The sequence below is a fragment of the Jaculus jaculus genome, chromosome 11 (assembly GCF_020740685.1).
Source record: "Jaculus jaculus isolate mJacJac1 chromosome 11, mJacJac1.mat.Y.cur, whole genome shotgun sequence".
Classification (NCBI taxonomy): Eukaryota; Metazoa; Chordata; class Mammalia; order Rodentia; family Dipodidae; genus Jaculus; species Jaculus jaculus.
Window position 1 is genome coordinate 80,759,878 of NC_059112.1, and position 26,844 is coordinate 80,786,721.

The following is a 26,844-nucleotide window of genomic DNA, read 5'->3' on the forward strand; positions in this document are numbered from 1 at the left end:
AAAGGTGTTCTACATCCTTAGCCATTAGGGAAATGCAAATTAAAACTACTTTGAGATTCCATCTCCTTTCAGAATGGCTATCATCAAGAAAACAAAGTGCCGATAAATGTTGGCGAGGATGCAGAAAAAGGGGAACCCTTCTACACTGTTGGTGGGAATGTAGTCTAACACAGCCATTGTGGAAATCAGTGTGGAGGTTCTTGAGACAGCTAAAAATAGATTTACCATATGATCCAGCTATGGCACTCCTAGGCATATATCCCAAGAACTGGTCTTACTACCTTAGAGATACTTGCACAACTATGTTTAGTGTTGCTCTATTCACAATAGCTAGGAAATGGAACCAGCCTAGATGTCCCTCAACAGATGAATGGGTAATAAAGATGTGGTACATTTACACAATGGAATTAGGTTCAGCAGTAAAGAAAAATGAAATTAATGAAATCTACAGAGAAATGGATGGATCTGGAAAGGAGTATACTAAGTGAGGTAACCCAGGCCCAGAAAGCCAAATGTCACATGTTCTCTCTCATATGTGGATCCTAGCTACAAGTGTTTAGACTTGTGTGTGAGCTGGAACCAAAAATTGGTAGCAGAGACCAGTAAGCTAGAAAAAGGCTATAAGGGAGGGAGGGAGGGAGAGGAGAGGACTTAAGGAGATGGTATTATATATATGCAAGTAGAAGAATAGATTACAGGGAGTGGAATGGCCTAAGCAAGGCCATCCAGGGGAAGAGATAGTAAAAGAAGGGTGGGAGGGGGTGTCAATCAGAATTCAAAATATTCTGAATAAGACATATGAAGAATAATGGCACATCCAGAATCCATAGATTGTTACTAGAAAATTTCCAGTGCTAGGGATGGGATACCTTCCAGTGAGTTGTTGGCCAGGGAGGTCTCTGTTGCCTCCAAAACATTACATGCTATGGCCAAGGTCCTTGGTTTCCCACGTGAAACAGATGGTAAGACCCTATTGCTGAAGATTCCACATGCCTACTTAGGAAGGTCACTGAGAAATCAAGCTTGGGCTGAGCTGAAAACCTCCCTGTAGACCAGCCAACTGAAAGCCAGAAAAAGCTACACTGCATACAGCCTTATGGGAGACAGAAGTTATCAGCAGTAAAAACAGTGGATACTGGAAACCTCAAGTTTGGCCACATAGGCCAAATGACCGAACAGGTATAATAGTGACTCTCTCATTAGACTGGAGGCCCACTCTATGGGAGAAAATGCATGCCTGGTACAGAAAACCTAATCAAAAGCCTATGGCAGGGGGAGGTCATGAGCCTTAGGAGTGAAATGTCTGCTCTTATCTGGCTAAATGCATATATTATGCTCACCAAACTGCCCTGTAAACACTAGACTTTATGTTCATATTAATATATTTTAAAAACATTTTTTGTTCATTTTTTATTTATTTGAGAATGACAAACAGAGAAAAAGGCAGACAGACAGAGAGAGAGAGAGAGAATGGGCGTGCCAGGGCCTCCAGTCACTGCAAATGAACTCCAGACGCATGTGCCCCTGTATGCATCTGGCCAACATGGGTCCTAGGGAATCGAGCCTCAAAACGGTGTCCTTAGGCTTCACAGGCAAGTGCTTAACCACTAAGTCATCTCTCCAGCCCTCAAATACATATATTAATGCTATTCTACTCTCACTTTTGGTTTGAGAAGCATCTCTTCAGATGGCAGTGACCACTGGGATGATCCAAAAGCAACATAGTGCTGAGAAGAAGTGACAGAGGAGTTTCTAGCACAGAAACATCTCTATCACACCCTCCATGTCTTAGGGTCCATTGCAGAAGAGGTGGCAGAAAGAATGTAAGAGCCCAAGGAAGGGTACCACTCTTTACAATGCAATTGTCCAGACAGAAATTGGCCTCAATATCCATGATCTTTCCATGCCTAGCAATACCTACACAAGACCCTCATAACAGGAGGAAAAGGTGATGACATCAAAATAAAAGAGACTAATGGAGTGAGGAAGGGAATATGATGGAGAGTGGAGTTGTGAAAGGGGAAAGTGGAGAGGGGAGGGAATTATCATGGTTTATTGTCTGTAAGTATAGAAGTTGTCAATAAAAAGCTATACATTAAAAAGTAGAAATACAGATGGCATATAAACATCTAAAAAAAAATGTTCTACATCCTTAGCCATCAGAGAAATGTGAGATCAGGGGAAGAGATTGAGTAAAGGGTCAGGGGAGGATTATTCAAAATTTAAGATATAAGCAAGCCATGTAGAAGCCTACTTTTTGGATAATGGCACCTCCAGAAGCCATAGATTGTTACTAGAAAAAAATTTCAGTGCCAGGGATGGGATACCTTCCAGTGAGTTGTTGGCCAGGGAGGTCCCTGATGTCCCCAAAACATTATAAGCTATTTTCAAGGCTCTTGGTTTCCCACCTGGAATAGATGATAAGATCCTATTGCTGAACACTCCACATGCCTGGGCTGCAAGGTCACTGAAAAAGCAAGCTGGGGATGAGCTGAAAACCATGTCCCTGTAGACCAGCAGACAGAAAGCTGGAAAAAGCTGCACTGCGTGCAGATCTAGGGAGACAGAAGTCATCAGTGGTGAAAACAGTGGACACTCCAAGCCTCAACTTTGACCAGTCAGACCAAATGCGCTAATGGTTTCAATTGTGGCATATCTTTTATGGGGGAAGCCAACCTGTGTTTGGACTGGAGGCCTGCTCTATGGGAGGAAATACATGCCTGGTACTGAAAACCTTATCAAAAGCCTATGGTGGGGGAGGTCATGAGCTTTAGGAATGTAATGCCTGCTCTTGTCTGGCTAAATGCATACATTATGCTCACCAAACTGCCCAGTAAGCACTTGGCTTAAAGTTCATACCCATATATGAATGCTACTCTCACTTTTGGTTAGAGAAGCTTCTCTTTTCAGATGGTGGTGACCTTGGGATTACTTAGAATGCACCATAGTGCTGAGAAGAAGTGACAGAGGTGTGCTCAGCACTGTAACCCTTCCAATGGCTCAGGGTCCATTGTGGAAGAGGTGGTAGGAAGAATGTAAGAGCCAAAGGAAGAGTAGGACTGCTACAATGCAACCATCCAGACAGAAATTGGCCTCAATATCCTTGACCTTACAGTGCCTAGAACTACCTTCACAAGACCTTCATAATAAGAGGAAAAAATGACATCAAAATAAAAGACTAGGGCTGGAGAGATGGCGTAGCGGTTAAGCGCTTGCCTGTGAAGCCTAAGGACCCCGGTTCGAGGCTCGGTTCCCCAGGTCCCACGTTAGCCAGATGCACAAGGGGGCGCACGCGTCTGGAGTTCGTTTGCAGAGGCTGGAAGCCCTGGCACGCCCATTCTCTCTCTCTCCCTCTATCTGTCTTTCTCTCTGTGTCTGTCGCTCTCAAATAAATAAATAAAATACTTAAAAAAAAAATTAAAAAAAAATAAATAAATAAAAATAAAAGACTAACAGAGGGAGGGGATATGATGGAGTGTGGATTTGTGAAGAGGAAAGTGGAGGAGGGGAGGGAATTATCATTGTCTATAAGTATGGAAGATGTCAATAAAAATTAAATAAGGCTGGAGGAATGGCTTAGTGATTAAGGCATTTGCCTTCAAGGTTAAAGGACCATGTTAGCCAGATGCACAAGGGGACATACACATCTGGAGTTTGCAGTGGCTGGAGGTCCTGGCACACCCATTCTCCCACTCTCTGCCTCTCTCTGTCAAATAAATAAAATAAAAATATTTTTAAAAACTTATTTATTTGAAAGAAAGAAAGAGGCAGAGAGAGAGAGAGAATGGGCACACTGGGGCCTCTAGCCACTGCAAATGAACTCCAAATGTATGTACCACCATGTGCATCTGGTTTATGTGAGTTCTGGGGAGTCAAACCTGGGTCCTTAGGCTTCATAGGCAAGCGCTTTAACCATTAAGAAGTCTCTTCAGCCCCAAAACATCTATTTCTTAATTTATCAGAGCTGAGTGACATTTTTCACTGGTTTAGAGACATGTCATCCAGAATGTCATTAAAGATGTTTGTATTTATCTTTTGGAGAAATAAAATTATTTTTACCAAATGAACAGCTAGTTATGGCCTTTTCTCAGTGTCAGTAATTAATATCATTACTCTAATTTGGGTGGTGCTTTTTTATTGACAACAGCCATAATTATAGACAATAAATCATGGCAACCCCCCACACTTTCCTCTTTGCAATTTCACTCTCCATCATACCCCCTCCGTCTCAATGGGTGGTGCTTTTTGTAAAGCAACCTCTTTCATGCATACACTGGGTCCCTTTCTACATTTCCAGTTGTGAGTTGAGATATGTATAACATATATCCTTCCTGGCTGTTCTTAGAATTAAATAAGAGGTGTGTAAAACCTCTGACAAGTCCCAACATACTGTTTCTTCCACAGGCTCTTTCCACACATCAGGCTTACAAATGTAGCTGGAGTACTAATTCCATTTTCATGAAGCAGTAGAGCAGAAAGTCAGGGTTAATGGATATGGCTTCATTAAGTGTTTCTAGGGTTGAAAATTACATTACACAATACAATTACTTGAAATAATAATACTTGAAGATTCTAAACTTTTTTTACTTTCCAGATCCCATGAATGTATGTACAGCGAATGCTCTGTGAACTACATGTACATGGAATCTAAATACAATTGAGAATTCAGCTGTCTGCTATTAAGTCGGACACCAAAGCAATTTGTAGAATGTGAGACAATGCTAGTTTGCTCAAAACATTTATGTTTGGAAAAAATAATAATTTTTCATTAAAAAATTCCTCTAATCTGGGCATGGTGGCACACACCTTCAATCCCAGCACTCAGAAGGCAGAGGTATGAGTTCGAGGCCACCCTGAGACTACACATTCCAGGTCAGCCTGGGCTAGAGTAAGACCCTACTTAGAAAAACAAACAAAAAACTTCCTTTAGCATGTCATAGCGTCAAAGGATCCTAAGACCTGTGGAGAACTCTACTTTAGGTGCTGAAGCTTCAGGAGAATGCTACAATAAAGAGATTCCATTTTTTTTTCCCATTTTTGACACTTTCATACTGGTGCATTTTTGATCTTCCCCCAATGATCTTATCTCATTCCCCCTCTAATTAACACCCTCCTTCCCTATGATCCCTATCTTACTTTCATGCCTTTTGTAAACCACTGGCAGCTAAATTTTCCTTATTCCCTTCTTTTTTCATACTTTTTATTGACAGCTTCCATAAGTATAGACAGTAAACCATGACAGTTTCCACGTACCACCCATCTTCTCTTTCTCACAGCCGCCCTACATTGAATCCCTTCTTCTTTCTAATTACTCCCTCTTCTATTTTCATGTCATCATTTTCCCTGTTATGCAGGTCTTGTGTAGGTAGTGTCATGCCCTGTGAGGTCATGAGTATCAAAGCTGTTTTGTGTCTGGAAGATTGCATTGTAAGCAGTTCTACCTGTCCCTTTGGCTCTTACATTCTTTCCTCCACTTCTTCCACAATGGACTCTGAGCCTCAGAGGGTGACATAGAGACATCTCATTGCTAAATACTTCACTGTCACTCCTCAACACTATCCTCATGGAAACAAAAGTGGTTACACCCCCATCTGAAGAGAGAAACTTCTCTAGTCAAAAGTAAGAGTAGCATTAATATATGGGAATAAACATAAACATTAAAAAATGTTTGGAGTACAGTTTGATAGATATAAAATATATGTGTTTAGCCACACATAGCAGTTACTCCCCTAAGACTTATTGGCCTCCCCAGCCATAGGCTTTTGACTAGGTTTTCAGTACAAAGCATGTATTTACTCTCATGGAACAGGCCTCCAGTCCAATCAGAGAGCATTTGATTTCCTCCATAATGGACATGCCATTATTGTACATCTGGCCTGACTGGCCAGCCTTAAGGCTTGCATGGTCCACTGGTGTTTAACACTGTTGGCTACTTCTTCCTTCCAAAATGCTGCCTGCTGCATAGCTTTTTCTAGAATTCTGAAAGCTAGCCAACAGGAAAGAGGTTTCCAGCTCAACTACAGCTTGATTTCTCAGTGAGACAGGCAGATTTCTTTCTTTCTTTCTTTCTTTTTTTTTGGCTTTTCAGGTAGGGTCTTACTCTAGTCCAGGTTGACCTGGAATTCACTCTGTATTCCCAGGGTGGCCTCAAACTCAAAGTGATCCTCCTACCTCTGCATCCCGAGTGCTGGGATTAAAGGCGTGTGCCACCACACCCAGCTTCTTCTTCTTCTTTTTTCTTTTGGTTTTTCAAGGTAGGGTCTCACTCTAGCCCAGGCTGACCTGAAATTCACTATGGAGTCTCAGGGTGGCCTCAAACTCACAGCAATCCTCCTACCTCTGCCTCCCGAGTGCTGGGATTAAAGCTGTGTACCACCATGCTGGCCTTTTTTTTTTTTTAATGTGTAATTTTTTTTATTAACAATTTCTATACTTAAGGACCATGATAATTCCCTTCCCTCCTCCACTTTCCCCTTCACAACTCCACTCCCCAATAATCCTCTCCCTTTTTCCATTAGTTTCTATTTGATTTTGATGTCATCATCTTTTCTTCCTGTTATGAGGGTCTTGTGAAGGTATTTCTAGGTACTGCAAGGTCATGGATATCGAGGCCAATTTCTTCTTTTTTTTTTTTTTTTTTGGTGTTTTGAGGTAGTGGCTCACTCTAGCGCAGGTTGATCTGGAATTTACTATGCAGTCTCAGGGTGGTCAGGCCTGTCTGGACAGTTGTATTGTAAGGAGTCCTACCCTTCCTTTGGCTCTTACATTCTTTCTGCCATCTCTTTTACAATGGACTCTGAGACTTGGAGGGTGTGATAGAGATGTTTCTTGCTGGGTGTGGTGGCGCACACCTTTAATCCCAGCACTTGGGAGGCAGAGGTAGGAAGATTGCCATGAGTTCAAGGCCACCCTGAGACTACAGAGTGAATTCCAGGTCAGCCTGGGCTCGAGTGAGACCCTTCCTCAAACAAAAGCAAAAAAAAAAAAAGGAGAGACAGAGAGAGCTGTTTCAGTGCTAGACACTCCTCTGTCACTTCTGCTCAGCACTATATTGCCTTTTGGGTCATCCCAGTGGTCACTGCCATCATGAGAAGCTTCTCTGACCAAAAAGTGAGAGTAGTAGCATTAATATATGAGTATGGACATTAGGGGTAGTGCTTACAGGACAGTTTAGGGAGTATAATATATGCATTTAGCCAGACAAGAGCAAGCTCTACATACCTAAGGCTCATGACCTCCCCTGCCATAGGCTTTTGATTAGGTTTTCAGTACCAGGCATGTATTTTCTCCCATAGAGCAGGCCTCCAGTCCAATTAGAGAGCGGTTGGTTTCCTCCACTATTGCACCTGTTAGCACATTTGGTCTGGCTGGCCAAAGTTGAGGCTTACAGTATCCACTGTTTTCACTGCTGATGACTTCTGTCTCCCATAGGGCTGAAAGCAATGCAATTTTTTTTTTTCCAGCTTTCATTCAGCTAGTCTACAGGGAAAGGTTTTCAGCTCAGCCCCAGCTTGATTTCTCAGAGACCCTGCTGGACAGGCAGATTTATTTTATTTATTTATTTATTTTATTAGTTTGTTGTGTTTTGTTTTGTTTTGTTTTTCGAGGTAGGGTTTCACTCTAGTCCAGGCTGACCTGGAATTCACTATGTAGTCTCAGGGTAGCCTCGAACTTATGGCGATCCTCCTACCTCTGTCTCCCAAGTGCTGGGATTAAAGGCATGTGTCCCCATGCCTGGCTTCAGATTTCTTTAAAGATGTATGTCACATGTGCCCATCTCCCAAGCATCCCCCTCCTCCCTAGTGCTGTAAAGACACTGTTGTCAGTAGTTGGACTGGTTGTATTCCCATAGGTTGTTTTTCTCAGCGGGAACAACAGGCTGATATACTAGATGGACCCCACTTCCTAACATGGCTATTAATGATGCTTAATTTTGTTTTCTTTCAGGGTGGTTACTTACAGCATTTTGGTCTTGTAAGATGAAACGTCCAGAATCTACAGTAATATAATTAAAGATGATAAAATGAAAAATAAAGGGGAGCTCATGGGTCAGGAAGATTCACTGGAGAGTAAGTATGGTTTGTTGTTATAAACAGAAAAGCACAGACTGGGTCACTGAAAAATAGTGGCTTTGTTTCCCTCAGGATTGTTTATACTTGTATGCTGAGCAAACCAGTAGAAGAGACATGCTGAGGTTGACCCATGTGTAGTCAGAAGGACACTGTTTCATAGTCTCTGAATCCCTGCAGTGACAGGGAATACTTTTTCAAGGAAAAAATCAGAGCAGGTAGCTAATAAAGAATTATTGTCTTCCTAGGAATTAATTTAAAGGAGAAAATATTGAAATCTTGAATATTTATAGTGCTTTTTGGGAGAAGTGCTCTGTATGTGTTTGTGTATGTGTGTGTGTGTATGTGTAAATAACCTAAGAAACCTTTGTATTTGTCAGTCCTATTCAAGAACATTTTCCAAGGATACCACAGCTCATTTTCCTGCATACTCCCCTGTAGTTGCACATCTTCCCTGAACCAGTTTCCTTCCAGCTGCAAAATTCTCTCCCATTTTCCATTTCTGACTGTTTCATCTGTCCTCTTCTGAAGCACTTCTCCATTAATGCGTTGGGAGGCTGCAGATGACCCTTTATCACTGTAGACTTTCGTGAGCAAGCTCTGCGTTCTCCAGACATTAAGGCAGTTTTCCTAGTCTTCTAGCTGGTTACCCTAAGTGAGGCAGTGATGAAATGGACACTAGGCCATGCTTGTATCACTTGCACAGATTTACTAATTCCATGCCAGATACTAGAAATGACCAAATTCCCAGATATGAAGCAATCTTTTTGCTTCTTTTAAACTAAAGATACATTTTTAAAATTTTTTTGTTTATTTTTATTTATTTATTTGAGAGCAACAGACAGAAAGAGAAAGTGGCAGAGAGAAGGAGAGAGAATGGGCACACTAGGGTCTCCAGCCACTGCAAACAAACTCCAGACACATGCACCCCTTGTGCATCTGGCTAACGTGGGTCCTAGGGAATCGAGCCTCGAACACAGGCAAGCATTTAACCACTAAGCCATCTTTCAGCCCTAAAGATACATTTTGTTTGTTTGTTTTGTTTCTTTTTTTTTTTAATATTTCTTATTTATTTATTAGAGAGAAACAGAGAATAGGCAGGGCCTCTAGCCTGAAATGCTGAGCCATAAAGATACATTTTTAAGAGTGGGTCTTTATAAATATGAACCCATAGTATTTTTCTTTCTCATCCTGTTTTAAACCAGGATTTTTTAAAAATAAGCTTGTTTTGACCATCCCATCAAACAGGTCTACCATAGGCTATTGGATCCAGAAAAACCTTAACTGCTGTGTCCTAACATCACCCCATATCAGCATGAAGCAGTTTTGAGTAGTCATCACTCCATTTCCCTAACAGTAATTAGGGTGGCTTCTAAGAGAGGGGATTAAAATTGTAGGAGACCACTTTCTAGGTATGCAGATCAGGAAAATAGTCCATGATAATATAAGATGTTGAAGGGGAGGCAGTGACTTTGTCCTGGCCTAGACTAAAAGTGAGAGTAGCATTAATATATAGGTATGAACATTAAGAGAAATATTTAGTGGGCAGTTTGGTAAGCATAGTACATACATTTAGCCAGACAACAACAGACATTACACCCCTAGAGCTCATGACTTCCCCTGTCATATGTTTTCAGTATCAGGCATGTATTTACTCTCATGGAGCTGGCCTCTAGTCCAATGAGAGAGTGGTTGGTTTCCCCCATAACAGACATGCCACTATTGCACCTCTTGGCTCATTTGGCCTGGCTGGCAAAATTTAAGGCTTGCTGTGTCCACTGTTGTTTATCTACACTAGTGATTTTTCTCTCTCCCACGGAATTGCATGCAGCATAGCTTTTTCCAGATTTCTGTCAGCTTGTCTACATGAAGGAGGTTTTCAGCTCAGAACCAGCAGGACTCCTCAGTGACTTTACTGCCCAAGCATGTAGAGTCCAAGAGCCTTGGCAGTGGCCTGTAATGTTTTGGGGGCATCAGGGAACTCCCTGGCCAACAATTCACTGGAGAAGGTAACAATATGTGGCTTCTGGATATGCCATTGTCCAAAAAAAGTAGGTTTCCATATGACTTATTCCTACCTTCTTAGATTTTGATTAGCTCTCCCCACCCCACCCCCGCCCAACTTTCCTTTACACTATCTCTTCCCCTGTCCTCACTTTAGGCCTTTCCACCCTCCAGTAATCTGTTGTTCTACTTATATACAATACCGTCCTCTTAAGTCCCACCCTCCCTTTCTATTCCCATTAAATCCCCTTTCTAGCTTACTGGTCTCTTCTACTGAGTTTTATTTCCAACTGACATAGAAGTCCAAACATTTGTAGCTAGGATCCACATAAGAGAGAGAATATGTGATGTTTGGCTTTCTGGGCCTGTGTTACCTCACCAAGTATAATCGTTTCCAGACACATCCATTTCTCTGCAAGTTTCATAATTTCATTTTTCTTTACTGCTGACTAGAACTCTATTGTATAAATGTACCACATTCTTTTTTAATTTTTTGGTTTTTGGAGGTAGGGTCTTGATCTTGCCCAGGCTGACCTGGAATTCACTATGTAGTCTCAGGCTGGCCTAGAATTCACAGCAATACTCCTATCTGTGCCTCCCAAATGCTGGGATAAAAGGCATGAGCAACCACACCTGGCCAAACTTTTTCTTTGAAAAGAAAAATTTTAAAAGCCTACTTGTTTCTTGGTCCAAGGAGGACTTCATGTGATCTGTTATTCCATCTAGACTGTCTTATCCAAGCCTTAAGAGCCAATTAGTATTTATCAAGCTGGCAGTTTTGTTTTATTTACTTATTTATTTATTTATTTTGAGGTAGCATCTTGCTCTAACCCAGGCTGACCTGGAATTCACTATGGGGTCTCAGGGTGGCCTTGCACTCACAGGGATCCTCCTACCTCTGCCTCCTGAGTGCTGGCATTAAAGGTATGCACCACCATGCCCGGCTGGCAGCTGTTTCTTTGCATATTGGATCTGGAATGGACCCTTTTCACAGAGGGGCATGTTAAACTGTAGTATATGTGAGAAGAGAAAAAAAAAAACCTTATGTGGAGGAAAATATTCACTTGGCTATTTACATAAGTTCTTAAGCCAAATGGATGATGTATTTTTGCACAACTTTATAATCTGTATTTTTTTTTTTTTTTTTTTTTTTTTTGGTTTTTCGAGGTAGAGTCTCACTCTAGCCCAGGCTGACCTGGAATTCACTATGGAGTCTCAGGGTGGCCTCGAACTCATGGTGATCCTCCTACCTCTGCCTCCCAAGTGCTGGGATTAAAGGTATGCGCCACCACGCCCAGCAAATCTGTATTTTTTAACATCATGAACATTTATCATGATGACTGAACATGTAAAAGTTCACAAGGCTTAAAATTGTAGCAAGCATAGAAAAGGTAGTTTTTCATTATAAAATTCAATCTTCCTATTTGACAAACATTTTATTTTAATTTATTTTTTTTAGTAGGTATATATGTACATACATACATATGTACACACCAGGTTTCAAATCCCAGGGTCTTGAGCATTCTAGGCACGTGATCTGAGAACACTCCCAGCCTAACTAACAAACATTTTATTTATTTATTTATTTACTTTTGATTTTTCAAGGTAGGGTCTCACTCTAGCTCATGCTGATCTGGAATTCACTCTGTAGTGTCAGGATGGCTTCTAATTCACAGGGATCCTCCGAGTGCTGGGATTAAAGGTGTGCGCCACCACACCCAGCCAAACTTTTTTTTTTTCAAGGGAGGAGTGGTTTATTTTGGCTAATACTATCAGTCTACCATGACAGGGAAGACATGGTCCATCGAGTCCGTTCAATGGCAGAAACATGCGGAAGAAACCTTTCACCTTTTCGTGGGCTCCAAAGCAGAAAGCAGAGCTGGGGCCAGGTTACAACCGTTCAAGGACCCACATGTAGGCCCCATTTCTTAAAGGTTCCACAATCCCCAGAACAGCGCCACCAGCTGCGGAACGTGCACTCAAAACGTGCAGATTCAGACCATAAAGCTCAGTGTGCTTACAACTGGCCTGGAGTCTCTGAAGATTATGAACACCAGCGGTGGGAGCGGCTTGCCCGCCGTCTATATCGCTTCACCTCCCTTCTCAGCTCCCATCATCCCTGCTCGGCTTAAGGCCTGGCCTGAAGGACATTCCAAATGGATCCCTAACAAAGGTGGTTACTGGGCTGGAGAGATGACACTTGTTTACAAAGTTCAAGTCCCCAGAACCCAAGTAAATCCGGATGCACAAGGTGATGCATGCACCAGCCAAACATTTTTTAATGACTATACAATGTATCTTAATGAAGTACCATATTAATTTAAACCCATCTAACATTTATGAGGTTTATTGTTCTTGTTAGAGCTAGGTTTTGTTTCTCGTGTGTGTGTGTGTGTGTGTGTGTGTGTGTGTCTCTACTGTTACTAGGTTTTTTGTTTGCTATGTTTTTTGTTTTTTTTAAGGGGAGATGGCAGACATGCAGTGCTAGGAACCAAACCCAGGGTCTTACACATGTCAGGCAATGAACTACATCAATAGCCCTCCTCACAGGCACACCTTTTAAAGCTAAGTTTCTTGGGCCTCCTTCCTTGCCTGACTTCTTCCTCTCTGATTTCCTTCCCACTTTCATATGTGTTTGCCACTCAAGCTTTGTAACTCGTGCCTCTACCACTTCTAGAGATCCTTGAATGTCCATGCTCAGCCCTGTTGGTTCCCTGTGTTCTCTCTGCAGTTGGCATTCTTGAAAGATCACATCCACAAGAGACATCCCGGTCTTTCTTGTCCCACTTTCAGCTTTGCCATTTAATCATGAGCTGCAGAAAAAGATACCTGGATGGAAAATGTGAAAAATGCTATTAAAGGGCCCATAAACATAGCCCCTAAATTATATTTCCACAAAGACAAAAAAGGAAGTCATGGTTTCTGGAGTTGGCATGGGCCTAAGGCAAAGGCAGTGGGCGATTGCTGAGTTTAACTATCAGCCTACGAAACTTCAAATGTGTTTTGACTCCAGGAAATACAAGTACTGTCTGTATTACAAGTTGTTAAACCCATACTTAACATAGGAGTTAGATGTTGATATATAACATTTTGGTTTAAAGATCTCATTTCTGGGCCATCTGGAGGTCAAAAAATTACCAGTGTACACTACACATTCTTTTTTTTTTTTAATTTAAACTTTTTAATTGATAACTTCCATAATTATAGGATCCTGCTTTTTAACCCAGTCTGCAAATCTATGTCTTTTCGTTGGGGCATTGAGGCCATTGATATTAAGAGATATTATTGAAAGGTGTGTATTTATGTTTGCCTTTTTTTTTTTTTTTTTTTTTTTTTTGTGGTTCTGGTTCTACCTGTGCTCTCTTCTGTTAACTAGTATTTGAGTATTGCTTGTTTTTTCTAGGTTCCTTATATGTGTGCTTTTCCTTTTCTTCAGCATGGAGGATTCTATCAAGTATTTTCTATAGAGCTGGTTTTGTCTTCAAATACTCCTTTAACCTGTTTTTGTCATGGAATGTCCTTATTTCTCCGTCTATTTGAATGGATAACTTTGCAGGATAAAGTAACCTTGGTTGACAGTTGTTATCTTTCAGAACTTTGAATATATCACCCCAAGCCCTTCTGGCTTTAAAAGTTTGTGTTGAATAATCTGCTGTAATCCTTATGGGCTTACTTTTGTAGGTAACTTGATTTTTCTCTCTAACTGCTTTCAATATTTTTTCTTTGGTTTGTGTGTTTGGAAGTTTGATTATAATATGGCGAGGAGATGTTCTTTCCAGGTTTTGTCTGGCTGGGGTTCTAAAGGCTTCCTGTATCTGTATTGGCACCTCTTTCCCAATTTGGGGGAAATTTTCTTCTATGATTTTGTTGAAGACACCTACTATGCCTTTTGAGTGAAATTCTTCTCCTTCTACTATGCCCTGAATTCTAATATTTGATCTTTTCATAGTGTCCCGAAGAAATTCCCACTCATACTTATCTATAAGTTTGTCTTTCTCTTTGTTGGACTGTATTACATCTGCCACCTGGTCTTCTAGCTTAGATATTCTGTCATCTCCTTCATCCATTCTACTTTTGAGATTTTCTACAGAGTTTTTTATTTCATTAACTGTGTTCTTCATTGCTAGTAATTCTGACTGGTTTTTCTTTATTATTTCTATTTCCTTATTTATGTCTTGTATTGCCTTCTTTATTTCATGAAATTGGTGTCCTGCATCTTCTTTGATTGCTTTGATTTCCTCTTTAAGTTCCTCTTTGACTCCTTTGATTTGTTCTCTGACTTCTTTGAACATATTTACAATCATTCTTTTGAAATCTTTTTCAGGCATTTCCTCTAACTCGTTCTCACTGGAGGTCATTTCTGATGCATTAATACTTTTAGGTGGATTTATATCGTCTTGCTTTTTAGTGTTTCTTGTGTTATAATGTATATATTTTTGCATCTTGGATTAAGTTAATGCTTGGATTTTCTAGCTAGCTAGGTATTCTTAGCTGTATCAATGGATTTGATGTTATATATTTTCAGAGTAGGAGCTTAAGGTGTTAGATGTGGCTCTTAAGACTCTGAGAGTATCTACAAAGGTGCTCCTAGGGGTTGAGTTTCCCTGCTATGGGAGTATTCAAGTAGGCTGAGTGGAATAAAACACCGGTAGATTCTAAAAGTTAACTAAACACTGTACCCATTCAGTCAAAAACAGCCCCAAGTATGTATGCCAGAGTAGTTATTATAACAACAGGATCCTCTATCAACACAGAGGTTAAGATTTCTGGTCTGTTGAGGGATCCCAGTCAGCTTGTGACCACGTGAGACCCTTCCCTGGTGCAAACCCAGTTACCTTGGATGATTTTGATCTCAGTCAAGTTGCTGCCTGGGTCGTCGGGCTGCTGTTCTGAATTCTGGAGCTGGGCCCTGGCTTTTCCTGCGGGGCAAACCAAGCCTGGCAACTGTGGCCCTGCAGATCAGCACCCCCGCTGCTGGAACTGCTGCTGCTTCTGGGTCTGCTGTTGTTGCCGCTCCTGGGTGTGCTGCTGCTGGGGCCACTGGTACCGGTTCCGGAGCTGCTGATGTTGCTGCCGAACTCTGCTCCTGCTTGGGTCCCGCTGTCGGCTCAGGTTGGCGTGGCCGGGTCCCGGGCTGCTGCTGTGTTCGCTGGAGCTGGGCTCGGGTGGTGGGGGAGGGGAGGGAGCCGCAGCTGCTCTGGTTCTCTCGCTGCTCCACGTGTTCTTCTACCTGGCGGTCTGCTCCTCCGCTGCTCGCTGCCGCTCTCCCCTCACGTGTCCTGAGTTGCGTAGAGCGCGGTGTGAGGGGAAAATCCCGCACCTGGCTTTTCCTGTGGCTGGAGCCGAGTCTGGCGGCTTTCTGGTGCGCCCCGCCGCTGCCGCGGTTGGCGGAGCTGCCGGGGCTGCTTTTGCCGGCCTGTGTGGGCTCTGGATGCTCTGGATCTCTCCTACTTCTCCGCTGCTGCTTCAGTTTCCTATACACCTCACTTTTTAGTAAAAGTGTGTATTTTGCTGAGGTTTTTTAGTCTTTTTTCCCCCCAGGCTGCTTTGGCGTGGTACCTACGCCGCCATCTTAACCGGAAGTCAACTTCCATAATTATAGACAATAAAGCATGACCATTCCCTCCCCACTCTTTCCCCTTCGCAAATCTACTCTCCATTATATCCCCTCCCTCTCTCCATAAGTCTCTGTCTTATGTATTTTGATGTCATTGTCTTTTCCTCCTATTGTGAGGATCTTGTGAAGGTAGTGCTAGGCACTGCAAGGTCATGGATATTCAGGCCAATTTCTGTCTGGATTATTGCATTGTAAGTAGTCCTACCCTTCCTTTGGCTCTTACATTCTTTCCACTACCTCTTCCATAATGGGTCCTGAGCCTTGGAAGATATTGTAGAGCTATTTCAGTGCTGAATACTCCTCTGTCACTTCTCAGCACTGTGGTGCCATTTGGGCCATCCCAGTGGTCATCACCATCTGAAAAGAGAAGTTTCTCTAACCAAAAGTGAGAGTAGGGCTGGAGAAATAGCTTAGCAGTTAAGGCATTTGCCTGCAAAGCTGGAGGAGCCAGGTTCAATTCCCAGTACCCACGTGGCACATGTGTCTGGAGTTCATTTGCAGCGTCTGGAAACCCTGGCGTGCCCATTTTTATTCATTCTCTCTCTCTCCTCTCCCTCAAATAAATAAATAAAAATAAAATATTAAAGAAAAAAGTGAGAGTAGCACTAATATATGGGTATAAGCGTTAAGAAAAGTGCTGACAGGACAGTTCAGTGAGCATAATACATGCATTTAGACAGAGAAGACCAGGCTTACACTCCTGGGGCTCATGACCTCCCTGCCATAGGGAAAGCCTGATCTTTTGTTGTCATCGTTTTGTTCTTAAAGGTAGGGCACGCTAGCTCTGGCTGACCTGTAATTCACTGTGTAGTCTCAGGGTGGGTTCAAACTCACTGCAATCCTCCTACCTCTGCCTCCCAAGTGCTGGGATTAAAGGCATGTGCCACCACACCTGGCAAAAGCCTGATCTTTGACTACACCAGAGAAATAAATTTCAGGATGAGCTGAAATATATTGTCTAAGAAGTTCATTAAGTGTTAAAAAAAAGTATCAGTGTTAGTAATTATCAAGTATAAGTATTGTTCATTACATATTTAGACTGACATTTGGCAAAAGGACATGGGATGCAGGCTTTATTTATTTATTTTTTTCTTAGAGGGAGAAAGAGAAAGGAAAAATAGAGAATTGGTGTGCCAGTGTCTCAGTCACTGCAGTTGAACTCCAGACTCATGCACCACCTAGTGGGCATGTTCGACCTTGCACTTGCCTCCCCATTCTACATCTAGCGAATGTGGAATGTGGAGAGGAGAACATGGATCCCTAGGCTTCCACAGGCAAGCACCTTTACCACTAAGCCATCTTAACAATCCTAAAGTTTTTTTATTGACAACTTCCATGATTACAAGATAATAAACCATGATAATTCCCTCCCGCCTCACTTTTCTATTTGCAACTCCACTCTCCATCATGCCTCCTCCCCTCTCAATTAGTCTCTTTTATTTTGATGTCATCATCTTTTTCTCCTATTATGAGGGTCATGTATAGGTAGCACCAGGCACTGTGAGGTCATGGATATCCAGGGCATTTTGTGTCTGGAAGAACACGTTGTAAGGAGTCCTATCCTTCCTTTGGCTCTTACATTCTTTCCACCACCTCTTTTGCAATGGACCCTGAGCCTTGGAAGGTGTGACAGAGATTTTTCATTGCTGAGTATTCCTCTGTCAACTTCTCAGCACTATGTTTTGTTTTGTTTTGTTTTTTTGAGGCAGGGTCTTACTCTAGCTCAGGCTGATATGAGATCAATGACATCTGAAAAGAGAAGCTTCTCTAACCAAAAGTGACAATAGCATTAATATATGGGTATGAACATTAAGAGAAGTGCTTATTGGGCAGTTTGGTGAGCATACTATATGCATTTAGCCAGAACCAGCAGGCATTATACCCCTAGGGCTCATGACCTCCCCTGTCAGAGGTTTTCAGCATAAGGCAAGTACTCCCTCCCATGGAGCTGGCCTTTAGTCCAGTTAGAGGGTGGTTGGTTTCTCCCATAACAGATGTCCCACTATTACACCTGTTGCCTCATTTGGCCTGCTGGCCAAACTTAATGTAATGTCCTCTGTTGTTTATCTCCACTGATGACTTCTCTATCTTCCATAAAGCTGCATACAGAATAACTTTTCCAGCTTTCTTTCAGCTGGTCTATAGGGAGGAGGTTTTCAGCTCAGCTCCAACAAGATTTCTCAATGACCTTGCAGCCCAAGTATGTGGAATCTTCAGCAATAGAGTCTTACCATCTATTCCTGGTGGAAAACTAAGAGCCTTTGCAATAGCCTGTAATGTTTTCAGGTCATCAGAGACCTCCCTGGCCAACAACTCACTGGACGGTATTCGATCCCTGGCACTGAAATTTTTCTACTAACAATGTATAGCTTCTGGGTATTCTTTTGTCAAAAAAAAAAGTAGGTTTCCATATGGCTTATTCATACCCTCTTAGATTTTCATTAATCTCCCCCAACACTTCCTTTATGCAGTTTCTTCCCATGCCCTCACTTATGCGTTTCTACCTGCAGTAATCTGTTCTTCTACTTACATATATACAATACCATTCCCTGAAGTCCTCTCCTCCCCTCTGTCCCTTATAGGCCCTTTCTAGTTTACTGACCTCTACTACCGAGTTTTATGCCAACTCACAAGTTCATCTGTAGCTAGCATCCACATATGAGAGAGAACATGCAGTTCTTAGCTTTCTGGGCCTGGGTTACCTCACTAAGTATAATCCTTTCCAGGTCCATCCATTTTCCTGAAAATTTCATATTTCTTTACCACTGAATAGAACTCCATTATATAAATGAACCATATCTTCATTATCTACTCATCAGTTGAGGGACATCTAGGCTGGTTCCATTTCCTAGCTGTTTTGAATAGAGCAACAATAAACATGGATGTGCAAGTATCTCTAAGGTAGTGAAATAAATCCCTAGAATATATGGCTAGGAGTTGTATAGCTGGGTCATATGGTAAATCTGTTTTTAGCTGTCTCAAGAACCTCCACATTGATTTCCACAATAGCTGTATCAGATTACATTATCACCAACAGTGTAGAAGCGTTCCTCTTTTTCTGCCTCCTCATCAGCATTTATTGTCATTTGTTCCTTCATAGTAGCCATTCTGACAGGAGTGAGATGGAAGCTCAAAGTAGTTTTAATTTGCATTTCCCTGATGGCTAAGGATGTAGAACTTTTTCTTAGATGTATAGGCCATTTGTATTTCTTCTATTGAGAACTCTTTTTAGTTCCATAGAACATTTTTTAATTGGGTTGTTTGATTTCTTATTGTTATGTTTTTTGAGTTCTTTTGTATATTCTGGATATTAATCTTCTGTCAGATGTATAGTTGGAAAGATTTTCTCCCATTCTGTAGGTTGCCTCTTTGTTCTATACACAGTGTCCTTTGCTATGCAAAAGCTTTGTAATTTCTTGAGGTCCCAGTGGTTGATTAGTGATAATATTTCCTGAGCAACTGGGGTAATATTCAGAAAGACATTGCGTATGCCAGTATGTTGAAAGGTTTCCCCTATTTTTCTGTATCAGTTTCTGTGTTCTGGGTCTGATATTAAGGTCTTTGATCCATTTGGACCTAATTCTTATATATGGTTAAAGGTAAGGATTCCCTGTTTTCATCCTTTTACATATAGATATCCAGTTTTCACAGCACAATTTGTTGAAGGGGCTGTCTTTTCTCCAGTGAGTATTTTGGGTATTTTTGTCAAAGATCAGGTGGCTGTAGCCACGCAGACTTATATCTGGGTGCTCTATTCTGTTCCATTGTTCTACATGTCTTTGTGACAGTACCATGCTGTTTTTGTTACTATGGCTCTATAATATAGGTTAAAATCAGGTATACCACCAGCCTTATTTATTTATTTTTTTTTGCTCAAAATAGTTTTGGAAAAAAAAATATTTTTGCTATTTTGAGGGGATTTTTGTGCTTCCAAATGAATTTTAGGATTGTTTTTTCTATTTCTGGGTAGAATCCAGTTGAATTTTTTTGGGGGGCTGGGGTTTCAAGGTAGGGCTCCATTCTAGTGCAGGCTGACCTGGAATTCACTATGTAGTTTCAGCATGGCCTAGATCTCATGGTGATCCTTCTACCTCTACCTCCTGTGAGTGCTGGGATTAAAGGAGTGTGCCACTGTTGCAGTCCGGTTCGCATTGCTGGGAGAAATCACCCAACCAAGAGCAGCTTCTGGGAAAAATAGGTTTATTTTGGCTTACAGGCTCGAGAAGAAGCTCCACAGTGGCAGGGGAAAACGATGGCATGAGCAGAGGGTGGACATCACCGCCTGGCCAACATAAGATGGACCACAGCAACAGGAGAGTTTGCCAAACACTAGCAAGGGGAAACTGGCTATAACACCCATAAGTCCGCCTCCAACAATACACTCCCTCCAGGAGGCATTAATTCCCAAATCTCCATCAGCTGGGAATCTAGCATTCAGAACACGTAAGTTTATGGAGGACACCTGAATCAAACCACCACAGCCACCATACCCAACTAATGCCATTGGAATTTTCATGGGTTTTGCATTAACTGTGTAGATTGCTTTTGGTAAGATGCCATTTTCACAATGTTGATTCTTCCAATCAAAGAACATGGGATGCCTTTCCATTTCCTAGTGTCTTCTACAATTTCTCACTTGAGTGTTTTAAAGTTTGCATTATAGAGATCCTTCTCTTCCTTAGTTAGGTTTATTCCAAGGTACTTTTTTTTTTTTTTTTTTGATGTAATTGTGATTGGGAGTGATTCTCTGATTTCATCTTCCGTGTGTGTGTTGCTAGCATATAGGAAGGCTACTGATTTCTGAGTGTTTATTTTGTATCCTGCTACGTGGCTAAAGGTGTTTTTCAGCCCTAACAGTTTGATGGTAGAGTCTTTCGGGTCCTTTATGTATAGAATCATACCAACTGCAAATAATGATAATTTGATCTCTTCCTTTCCAATTTGTATTCCTTTTATGTGTGTCTCTTACCTTATTGTTATAGGTGAGACTTCCAGTACTATATTAAATAAAAGTGGGGACAGTGGACACTCTTGTCTTGTTCCTAATCTTAGTGGAAAAGCTTCATGTTTTTCCCCATTGAGTATTATGTTGGCTGTAGGTTTGTCATAAATAGCTTTTATTATTGAACTATGTTCCTTCTTTTCCCAGTCTCTGTAGGACTTTTATCATGAAGGGATGTTGGATTTTGTCAAATGCTTTTCTGCATCCAATGAGATGATCATGTGATTTTTGTCCTTCAGTCCATTTATATAGCATATTACATTTATCTATTTGCATATGTTGAACCATCCCTGTGTCTCTGGAATAAAGCCTACTTAGGCAGGGTGAATAACCTTTTTGATATAGTTCTTGTATTATGTTTGCCAGTATTTTGTTGAGAATTTTTGCATCTATGTTCATGAGGGAAATTGGTCTGTGTGGTTTGATTTGCAGTTTGATTCAGGTGTCCCCCATAAACTTAGGTATTCTGAATGCTAGGTTCCCAGCTGATGGAGATTTGGGAATTAATGCCTCCTAGAGGCAGTGTATTGTTGGAGGCAAGGTTATGGGTGTTATAACCAGATTCTCCTTGCTAGTATTTGACACACTCTCCTGTTGCTATTGTCCACCTTATGTTGGCCAGAGGGTGATATCCACCTTCTGCCTATGCCATCATTTTCCCTGCCATCGTGGAGAATCCCCTTGAGCCTGTAAGTCAAAATATACCCTTTTTTTTCCCCAGAAGCTGATCTTGGTCAGGTGATTTCTGCTAGCAATGTGAACCTGAGTGCAACAGTCTGTAATTTTCTTTTTTTGTTCTGTCTTTGTCTGGTTTTAATACCATGACAATGCTGGATTCATAGAAGGAGGTTGGTAGTATTCCTTTTCTATTTTGTTGAAAAGTATGAGAAGCACTGGTGCTAGTTTCTGTTTGTTTTCTAAGCCCATTGGCTTGAAGTACCATTTTCCATCCTTTCATCATAAGATAGTGTCCATCTTTTATGGAAAGGTGAGTTTCTTGGAAGCAATAAATAGAAGGATCCTACTTTTTTTCTTTAAATATGTTTTTATTTACTTGAAAGAAAGGCAGATGGGGGTGGGGGGGAGAGAATGGGTATGTCATTGTCTCCAGCCACTGCAAATGAACTCCAGATGCATGCATCACCTTGTGTATCTGGCTTATGTAAGTTTTGGGGAGTCTAATCTGGGTCCTTTGGCTTTGGAGGCAAGTGCCTTAACCAGTTAGCCATCTCCCAGCCCTAGGTACCTGTAGTTTAACCCAGTCTGCAAGCCTGTGTTTTTTGTTTGGAGCATTGAGGCTGTTATTATTGAAAGGTGTGCATTTATTCTTACTGTTCTTGTTTTGTAGTTCTTCCCATTTTTACTTTACTCTCTTGTATTAACTATTATTTGAGTATGGTTTATTTTTTTCTGTTTCCTTAAATGTATGCTTTTCTTTCTCTTCCATACAGAGGATCCTCTTAAGTATTTTCTGCAGAGCTAGTTTAGTGTTCATATATTCCCTGTGAATCTGGCTTATGTGGGTACTGGGGAACCGAACCTGGGTTCTTGGGCTTCACAGGCAAGTGCCTTAACCACTAAGCAATCTCTCCAGCCCCAAGTGTTTATATATTCCTTTAGCTTGTTTTTGTTGTGATGTCCTTATTTCTCTCTTAATCTGGATGGGTAGTTTTGCTGTATAAAATAATCTTGGTTGACAGTTATCTTTCAGAACTTGGAATATATCATTACAAGCCCTTCTGGCTGTTAAAGCTTGTGTTGAGTAATCTGCTGTTTCCTAATGGGCTTGCCTTTATATGTAACTTGATTTTCCTCTCTAACTGCTATCAATATATTTTCTTTGGCTTTTGTGTTTTGTAGTTTAATTATAATATGGTGGTCAGAGGTTCTTTCCTGATTTTGTCTATCTGGCATTCTGAAGGCTCCCTATATCTGTATTGGCATCACTTTTCCTGTTTGGGGGAAATTTTCTTCTATGATTTTGTTGAAAATACCTACTATACCTTTGGAGTGAAATTCTTCTTCTACTGTGCCCAAAATATTTGTTTGATTGCTTCATAGTGTCCCAAATGTCTTGAAATTCCATTCATGCCTTCCTATTAGTTTGTCATTCTCTTTGTTAGACTGTATTAGATCTGCCACCTGGTCTTCTAGCTTAGATATTCTGTCCTCTCCTTGATCCATTCTACTGGAGAGATTTTCTACACAGTTTTCTTACTCTGCTTTCATTTCTAGTGTTTCTAATTGGTATTTTTTTCATTGTTTTTATTTCCTTACTCATATCTTGCATTGACCTCCTTATTTCATTAAATTATTTTCCTATGTTCTCTTAGGATTCCTTCAGGAATTATTTTTCTCCTTTGATTCCCTTAATTTTTTTTCTTTGATTTCTTTGAGTATAGTTATAATCATTGTTTTTGAAATCTTTATCAGGAATTTCATCTAACTCAGTCACACTAAAGATAATTTCTGATGGTTTTTGATGGAATTGTATTGTTTTGATTTTTTGTGTTTCTTTGTATTATATTGTAGAGATTTTGCAAATTGAGTTAATTTGATGCTTGGAATTTCTAATTAGCTATAGTACTCTTAGCCATGTAAATCTGACTTTATTTATCTTCAATGTAGGAATTCAAGGTGTCAGTTGTAGCTTTTATACTCCCAGAGTAACAGGAAATGTGACCCTAGGTTTTCAGTTTGCCTGATATTCAAGTAGTCTAGTAGGCTGGGTGATTCAAGTTACTGGTAAATTCTAAAATCCAACTGAGCAACATATACTTTCAGTCAAAACTAGCACAGAGTATTTATGAAGAGTGGGGATTAAAACAAATGGTAGCTGGGTGTGGTGGCGCACACCTTTAATCCCATCACTTGGGAGGCAGAGATAGGAGGATCACCATGAGTTTGAGGCCACCCTGAGACTACATAGTGAATTCCAGGTCAGCCTGGACTAGAGTGCGACCCTACCTGGAAAAAAAAGAAAAATGGTAATCTAACAAAGTCAAAGCCCCTTAGGTTGCCCCATACCCTTAATCCTTTCAACTGGGAGGCTGAGATTTCTGGTCTGAAATGGGTTTCAGTTAGTCTGGGGCCAAGTGAGTCCCTGTCTCCAGTAATGAAAGAAGAAAAAGACAAAGGCCCTATAAATTAGGAAACATCAAAGGCAACAGTAGTCAACACCAAAATACAGTTTATCTGAGAATGGTAAAGCCGATGACCAAGACTACAGCAAGCAAATCTAACACATAACCTGCCCTGACATGGAAGGTGAGGTGGCACTTCCAGTGTAGGCCTGTGTGTCTTGCTTTGTGTAAGTAGGCCCTGTTGTCTTTTGGAATGGCTTCCATTCTCAGCAATGCTGAGTGTCCACCTCGATCCCTCTCTGTTGAGCTGTGGACTTGGTTAGGCTGCTCAAGTCACTGGATCTGGTGTTCTGATCAGCTGTGCTGGATGCTGTGTAGCTGCGATGGGTGGATGAGTTCTTTGGTGGTTTGCAGCACTGTCGGGTGGGGGAGGCTTGCAGGGTGCCTGGAGTTGTGCCAGATCTGCTCAGCTGCTCAGTTTGTGATCTCCTTCAGCAGCTGCTCAGCTGGTCCCTGCTGTCTTCCCCTTCAGGTTTCTTGACTTTGCGATGAGGCTGATGTGAGTGGAAAATCCCTTCACCTGGCTTCTGCTCCTGCGGCTCTGGGCCAGGAGCGCACAAAGATCAGGGCCACTGTTGCCATAGCAGGAGCTGCTTTTGTGCTTCCTGCTTTCTAGAAAGTTCTGAGTCTCTCATGTTTCTCTACTGTGGTTGGTAATTCCTCATATGCCTTCGTTTTTTGGTAGAAGAGTGTATTTTGCTGTTTTTCTGCTTATTTCTTCCCCTAGGCTGCTTTGGCTTGGCTTCTATGTAATCATCTTACCTGGAAATCACACATGCTTGATCATGTTGTGTTTTCCACTGTGTTATGAGAAATATCATGCCTACTTATATCTGTATCTGGGGAAATGACTGAGATCAGATTTAGGAAAATAGAAGGGATTGCTTTGTAAAGCTGTAAAGAAGACAGTATCGGGATGATAACATCAAGATTTTCTTCTCACTTTTTTTTTAGGGATGGAAAATCAAGTGAAGCCGTGTTTACCATTTGCATTTCAGCAGGGCACCTGGGAATTTAACTGAAAGTATGACAGCCCTTCCTTCAGAGAATTGCTCTGTTCAGAACCAGTTACCTCAAGCAAACCATTCCCTGAATGTTAGCTGTCTATTATCTCTGATTATTCTTGGGAAAATATTGTTAAATATCTTTACACTAGGAATGAGAAGAAAAAACACCTACCAAAACTTTATGGAGTGTTTTTGTATTTCGCTAGCACTTGTAGATCTTGTACTGTTGGTAAGCATTTCTCTTATATCCTATTTCAGGGATTTTGTACTTTTAGGCATTCGGTTTACAAAATACCATATCTGCCTGTTCACTCAAATTACTTCCTTCACTTATGGTTTTCTGCATTATCCGGTGTTCTTAATAGCTGGCATAGATTATTGCCTGAACCTCTCTAAAACCACCAAGTTTTCATGTAAGTGCCAAAAGTTATTTTATTTCTTTATAGTAATTTTAGTTTGGGTTTCAGCCCTTGCTTATGTTTTGGGAGACCCAGCTATCTATCAAAGCCTGGAGGCACACGGTACCTGGTACCAGTGCCCTACCTACGTCAGTGCTCAGAGTTACTGGCTGTCGTTTTCCATGGTGATGAGTTTATTTGTGGCTTTCATAATTGCTTGGCCAGAAATTATTACCTTGATACAGGCTATGAGGATAACATCGTACATGAATCAGATGGTCTTGTATTTTCCTCTTACATCTCTCTCTCAGTCCAATGTTATCTCTAGAAAAGTCCTCTTGTCCAAGCTCATAGTCTGTTTCCTTGGCACCTGGTCACCATTCGTAGTACTTCAGGTCATCCTCCTTTCAATTCCTGTCCAGGTCCCAGCATATATTGAGATGAACATTCCCTGGCTCTACTTTGTCAATAGTTTTCTCATTGCAACAGTTTACTGGTGTAACTGTCACAAGCTTTATTTAAGAGATACCATACTACCTGTGGATCCATTTGTCAACTGGAAGTGCTGCTTTATTCCATTTACAATTCATAGTCTGGAGCAAACTGAGAAACTTGTGTCAGTGACAGTTTGTTAATATGTTGCCATGATGAACGTAATCACAATGACTGCAATAAAAAACTCTTAATTTTACAAATAAGAAAAAATGGTGATTCAGAACATGTAAACCAAAGAACTGGACTGTTGGGGCTAATATTGAATGATGTCAAAAATTGTACATCTGTTCAGGAACACTGTATTTAATCAAAAAGTGAAATAAATTAACATTTGGCCAAACTGATATATTTTTTTTTACCCAAAATAAACAACTGGATGCAAAGTGTATGTAAATCTGGGATTTCAGTGCCAGCTCATGTACTTAACAAATTTGTATGCTTAAATAAACATTTTATCAAATTTAGAGCAAAAGAAGTATATTTTCTTAAGGTGATTTGGTATAAACTTTAATGTCAGGGGACAATTAGTTCATTTTAAAATTAGCTAAAACTTAACTGAAAATATTCCTGGAAGAAGACTTTCAGTTGCTTACCCTAAGGAACTAAAAATGAGACTTGATCCCTTTCTTATAACATGCCAGATTAATTTTCAATTACAACTTATGTGTCACATATGCATGTCAAATAATCTTATTAACATATCACACTATAAGAATAACATGGGTTTCCTCAGCCTTGGAATGTTGAGATTTGGGGCAGGAAAGGTGGATAATTTTGTTGTGGAGCCACCTTGTGCACTGTAATATGTTTAGCAGAATTCCTGTCCACCAGTAGTACCTAGTTCCCCATTAGTGATAATCAAGAATGTCTCCAGGGCTGGAGAGATGGCTTAGCAATTAAGGTGCTTCCTGAGAAGCCTAATGACTCATGTTCCATTCTCCACATCCCATGTAAGCCAGGCACACAAAGGTGAGGTAAGTGCAAGGTCACACATGCCCACTAGGTAGAACAAGCATCTGGAGTTCCATTGCAGTGGCTGAGGGCATGGTGTGCCAATTCTCTCTTTCCCTTTGTCTCTCTTGCTATCTCTAAAATTAAAAAAAAAAAAA

The 26,844-nt window shown here is 41.0% G+C and overlaps 1 protein-coding gene across 4 annotated transcripts in view; it reads left to right on the plus strand.

Annotated features, from left to right (window-relative positions):
* Positions 1 to 26,175, plus strand: part of Gpr160 (G protein-coupled receptor 160) — a 52,957-nt gene extending 26,782 nt beyond the window's left edge. For 3 of the 4 annotated variants that reach the window (XM_045130352.1, XM_045130350.1, XM_045130351.1), the window contains 2 exons: positions 7,948 to 8,069; positions 24,790 to 26,174. In XM_045130352.1, the coding sequence (XP_044986287.1) occupies positions 24,862 to 25,875 (1,014 nt within the window). In that variant the 5' untranslated portion in view covers positions 7,948 to 8,069; positions 24,790 to 24,861 and the 3' untranslated portion in view covers positions 25,876 to 26,174. Of the gene's footprint in view, positions 1 to 7,947; positions 8,070 to 21,628; positions 21,681 to 24,789 lie in introns of those variants that run through there. The other variant, XM_045130353.1, reaches the window with a different exon arrangement.
* Positions 26,176 to 26,844: the final 669 nt, after the last annotated feature.